Source organism: Diuraphis noxia, unplaced genomic scaffold, assembly GCF_037042655.1.
Source record: "Diuraphis noxia isolate RWA-SAM2 unplaced genomic scaffold, SU_Dnox_SAM2 contig0002, whole genome shotgun sequence".
NCBI classification, from domain to species: domain Eukaryota; kingdom Metazoa; phylum Arthropoda; class Insecta; order Hemiptera; family Aphididae; genus Diuraphis; species Diuraphis noxia.
The window spans coordinates 51,317,395-51,323,394 of NW_028301712.1; the positions used below are offsets into that span (position 1 = coordinate 51,317,395).

The 6,000-nt window shown below is 39.1% G+C and overlaps 1 protein-coding gene across 2 annotated transcripts in view; it reads left to right on the forward strand.

Annotated features, from left to right (window-relative positions):
* LOC107168730 (uncharacterized) overlaps positions 1 to 5,549 on the forward strand; it is a 58,637-nt gene extending 53,088 nt beyond the window's left edge. For both annotated transcript variants that reach the window (XM_089220124.1, XM_089220125.1), the window contains exons 3-6: positions 1,280 to 2,564; positions 2,839 to 3,299; positions 4,279 to 4,426; positions 5,298 to 5,549. In XM_089220124.1, coding sequence (XP_089076250.1) covers positions 1,280 to 2,564; positions 2,839 to 3,299; positions 4,279 to 4,426; positions 5,298 to 5,370 — 1,967 coding nt within the window. In that variant the 3' untranslated portion in view covers positions 5,371 to 5,549. The remainder of the gene's footprint in view (positions 1 to 1,279; positions 2,565 to 2,838; positions 3,300 to 4,278; positions 4,427 to 5,297) is intronic.
* The last annotated feature ends 451 nt before the right edge of the window (positions 5,550 to 6,000 follow it).

Here is a 6,000-nt window from a genome sequence, read left to right on the forward strand (position 1 = left end):
GAAAAAGGAATCTGAGTAAAAAAAAAAAAGGTTTCTTAAGTGCGATTGTTGCCGGTCACGATATCGCCGTACCACATAGATACGCCACTGTGCGCATACATATACCGTATACCTATACACCGCGCAATGCATGTATAAGCAATCTTGAGAGGCGATTAGTACGCGTTCGTTAATTGACAGCTCGTATAGTAGCATTGTAGTTAGGTATATATGAAGGTTGGTAAATACTAAATACCTATAGTAGAAGAATAATTCGTATACCTATATATTGTAAATTTGTCTCTATAGTAGAGAATCTATATATACCTACTATGGTTTTATAATATTAACCACCGCTCATCTTATATAATGCACAATACACCCATCATAGACGAAAATCATGGTGTGGTCGTGAGGGGCTTCAGCTGAGGACATAATCCCCCAAAATGTCGTTATAGCTAAATCCACTGTTATGACAATTGGTTAGGATCCTTAAGACTTCATATAGGCAATCGGAGTTATGTTGCAACATTTATAGTAAACACATCTAATAGAAATAAATAATAATACTTGGTTAAATTTGATTTGAAACATTTATCCAATTCAAATATGCGAAAACCTCAAAATATTCAAAAATGAATTTCGTATTTTAATTATCTGTAATATGGACTCCAATCGGCGTATAGACAGCTTTGTCTTATTACGTCTAAACGGGTATAATAAACTGTTAAACTATATGTACAATGTACATAAGTATGCAGCATGGACAGAACCTCGTATGCTTATATGGTACCTATACAATATTATGTAGAATATACTAATGTGTATAAAAATATATAAGTTTAATCATATTTAATATTAATACTTCGCTAAAGATACCTATTAATCTAATTTAATATCAATGTATAGTATATCATTATGGCATAATATGTTTAATATAATATAATTTAATATAATATAAAGCATTATTAAAGAGTGTATGCGGTTTCGTGGCAAATCAGTCCTTGACGAGTGGATTTGGTATGTAATATATATATATATAGGAACAAAATAATTTGGCAGTCAGCCCCACCCAAGTGAAATGTTACCATATCTCTAACAATATAAAATATACCTAATATGCTTATGAGGTAATACAATATAACAAGAATGTCGTTTTTGGTCAACCGGAAATCACGAGCAACTGATAAACGATACATTGATGATGTGATAATAATATTATACCTACCTGTTCTACCTGTATAATAATTTACATGCACTCAGTAAATAATATTTTGATTTTTTTTTTATCGTTTTACAGAGTTGATTACTTGGGGCAGGAAAATGGGCAAGCGGCTGGAAGGGCTGCGGAAGAGTGAGTCCCGTGATTCTCTAGACAGCCTGTCGTCCAGGGACAGCGTGACCAAACATCAGCCAGCGGTGTGGCCGTTAGGGCAGCCGTCGTCCACCGAGAAATCATCTTCGTCCACGCTGAAAGGGTTTTTTACGCGTATCGGGTCCACCGGAATGCTGAGCTACTCACGGCTGTACAGCAACAGCTTCCGGGACAAGCTGCAGCAATCCAGGAAGCAAGCCGAGTGTCAGTTATACCGGAGCGTGTCCACGTCCCACCTGGCCACGTCGTACATGAAGGGTGATGACCCGGCCGACTGCCTAGACCGCGGAGAGCCCCGGACGCTCGCGGCCGCCGACCGTGGCGCCGAGATCGAGTCACCCACCGAGCCGGGTTACGTGCCGTTGAAGACCAGAAGTTGCGACAATATATCCAAGTTGGGTACCACCAAGAAGCCAAATTTCCCGTACGCGTTCCTCAGGTCTAAGCTATCAGTGCTGCCCGAGGAGAACGGTGGCGGCGGCGGTGGTGGTTCAGGGGGCGGCGGCGGCGTCGTCGTCGGCCACCCAGCGATCCGAGCGAGCAGTCGACTGCGGAACAGCATAGCAGGATCAACGCACGAAATAGTGGTCACCGAAGAGCTGTTCAGGGAGATGGACAGTGAAAGGGAATACCGGCGCGTGTTTAGCAACATGAGTTCGTCCAACGAGTCGGGATACGATAGCGACGGTCCCGGCAGGACGCCCGACACGTACCACCACCATCACCATCACCACCACCAACACCAGAAGGCAGCGGACGAGGACAGCGGGTTCGGGGACACCAAGTCACTGGCCACGGACAGCCTTAACGAATTCGAGGAACAGTCGGAGCCGCCGTCCAGGCGCCACAGCGACAAGGACTATAACGTGCCGTCCATGTGTCTGTTCTACAAGAAAAACCGCGAGATCAACGATCGCATAAGGTCGGACAGACAGTCGTCGAAGGACACGCCCAATTTCCACCGTCGGATGTTCATCAAGAACCGTTCGTCGCCACCCAGCAACACCGCCGCCGCCGCCGACAATCACCTGTCATCGTTGCCGGCCGATCTCAACAACCTGCGGTCCTGTATGCAAATGGTCAGGTTGCTCAAGTCGCGGTACGAGGATGACATTGGCGTTTACTTGAAAATGGTCGTCAAACACGTAGCTAATTACAGCGAGACCCGATTCGTCGTGATGAAGTTAGAACCGGGAAAAATAGCGTACAGGTATGATGAGAACCATGGGCGGATAGGCCATTTTTGGCCTACCGGAAAATTTTAAAAAGGGGCCCCCGCATGAAAAAAAAATTAATAATATATGATATTAAAGGGCCTCACTACCGAAATACGAAGGGGGGCCCACCGGGAAATGCCCGGTAGCCCGGTAGGCCTATCCGCCCGTGATGAGAACGCGTCGACGCGAGAATGTTGACCATGGACGACGTCGATAACGTTTTTTAACTATTTTTTATTATTATTATTTGTATGTTTCGTTATCTAGAGACGGCAGGATTAGAGTCGGCGACGAGATAATCAACGTCAACGGCAAACTGTTGCGTGGCATCACCGACATGTACGAGGTAGAGAAAATACTGAATCACAGTTTTTCCATAGCCAACAAGTATTACGTGGACATCGTACTGTCCCGGTCCGAAACACCGGACTCGACCACCGCGGCGGCTTATGACCACAGTGACGGTGCCGCCGAATCGTCCAAGCAAAACGCCATCTCCGTCATCAATCGAGTGCTAGCCAACAAAATGAACGGTCACTCGTCAAAGTCGCCGACTCCGAGCATGAGTACCATGTACATGGTTGTGACCTTCTACAAGGGTACCGGTCATAAATCGTTGGGATTCAGCATCGTGGGCGGGTCCGATTCGCCGAAAGGCGAGATGGGAATATTTGTTAAGACCATATTCACAAGTGGCCAGGCTGCCGAAAACGGGTCATTGATGGAAGGTATGTCCGTTTTAGAATCGTGTGGTAAAAATATGACGTAATATCATAATTTAAGAGAAGACCGGTAGAATTTCATGAAACATTTATTTTATCATCATAAAAAACAGTTCAAATTTTAATTAAAAAACAAATTACCAATAATCATGTAATGCTATCACAAAGCGTCACGCCCGTATAATAAATAAGTACGAAATTATAAGCTCGACACAGATCTCATTGAAAACGTTTATACATAGAATAAAATTGTTTTTTAAATGATTATAAAATCTATAATAATAATCGATACACGATCGTACTATATAATATAGTCGTATATTATGATCGAAAATGAAAACGTTTAACATTTCTCTACATTATAAATAACAATACAAATTTCATTTTTTTACAAATTTTTCCAGATACATCTTCAAATAATAGGTTATATAAATGTAATAGAAATTAGAAATAGACAATAGTTTATAAATAAATTTCACTGCCAACGACGGTCAAAGTTCGTATAATAATAATATGTTGTGTCGAGTTCAACAAGACGTGGTAAATCTACCGCCGGACGGCGAACCGACTCGTTCGAGACTCGACATAATACATTAATACGAATGTGTATTATATAAGCCATAAAGTATATAAGTATTGAGCGCAATATGAAAGAAAACTGTTTCGAAGAATAACAATATAAAAAGGTACGATAGGTCGTGTTCGGCAGAGGGGGAAGAAAGATTATACGAGAGTGAACACGAGGAATTCGAAATCGTGAAAGCACTTGTCAACCCCCACACAATCCCGAGTCACTGTCACGGTTGTTGTATAGGGCGTACCACGAATGTCTGACGGTAATACGTTGAACTAATATGCCTAAGAGTTCCACGATACATCCTCTATTAGAGTACAGTCAGTGAGCTGTGCTCGTGACACACTCCACTTGTGTGAATAATATATTATTAAACACGTCTCGTTTATTCGTGTTTTATTTTTTATGCAGGTGACGAGATACTGTGTGTCAACGGCGAATCTGTCAACGGAATGACGCACGCGATGGCCATAAACTGTTTTAAAAAGGTACGCCAGGGCCCGCTGGAGATAAAAGTATGCCGTAGAAAAATAATTCCGGACGCTGCTTGTGGACCCAAGTGAGTTGAACGATGTTCATAATATTATTTTGTTACGCACGTGAAAACCGAAAGACAATGTTATTGTACAGCCGATCAATATTAGTTTTATGTGATATTTCGTACAGTAAGACTGTATAGTTGGAGGGAGGGGGGGGGGGGGGTGGCGATATAGATAAGTTACCAACAGGATATTTTTGTATGGTGAAAAAATGTTTAGGGAGGTTTATTTTTTTAATTTTTTTTTACAATTTTCAATACGTTTTACGAAACAATTATTAAAAAAAAGGATTCCACAAATAAAGATTTAAATATCCTATGAATTAAATATTTAAAAATACTACAATACAATGTGCACATCATGAGATTAAATAAGAATGTATGGATAAAGGATGGCATTTATAATTGATAATAATTTACCTTCCCAATGTGAATATTTGTTAACACGGTACTGCAGAGTATATTACACACGGTATAAATCGATGTATTATGTAATATATTATTATGTATTAGTACGTTGTATTCAAATCGCCTGAAGAGCTTAATACCCTCGATCAAATTTCGCATAATACCATAATATGGAAATGTAGCATTCAAATTAATTATTAAAATACAAGTACAAGAAAAATTAGTTATGTGACATTGTCTATTAAAATATTTTTCTAAATACTTAACCAATAAGTGTCTATATAATTAGGAAACTGTTGGTTTTAAAATGTAAAATGTTATTCTACAAAACATTTTCTCAAACAAAACTGAATAATTATTTTTGTGAAAGGCCTTAAGCTGTTCTGGCACTTTGCACCTCAATTATCTGTTATGTGACGTAAAATTTATATAACATGTAAGCACGTGATATCTGATGAATAATTCTGTTTTTGTTTTTTTCCAGCGGCAGCAATCGAAGTTTCAACAACAGCATGATAGCGGTGGCGACAACGACGACAACTACTCAGAACTTTTGAAGACCTCGCGCGTGTTTTCGTTATTATTATTAAAATTTTATGTACATACCTATATATTAAAATATTTTATATCATATTGTCACGACTCTACGTGACATATTGTAATCTAATATACATTGTACCTGTACAATTGTACATACATATCATATATTATATATATATATATATATATATATATATTATGTTGTTTTTGATATTTCTACGTGTACGTTTCATATACATATATATATATATATATATGGTGTGTAACCTACCAAATAAGTAGGTACGTAGATGGACGTGTTAGTATAAGTTCTAGGAGACAAGTGCTCCTTCCCCCCCCCTAAATCTGAGAATTTTAGTAGAACGATTTATTAAGTATGACTGTATAATACCCAAGCATTAAAATTCACAGTAAACTTACTTTGTCGTGTTCGTAGATCACCCTACTCCGAGACTAGAAAACCAAAAGCTAATTCAAAATAATAAACTTATATGGGAGTTTATAAAGCCACCCATCAAGTTTAAAACCCCAAGTCCATGTAAATGTTGTGTGTGTATAATGATTCAAACATGTATAGGTAGATATTTTCTCTATAATATTATATGTTACATCGAAAAGTTCACGTGAAAAAAATAAAAAAAAAATAT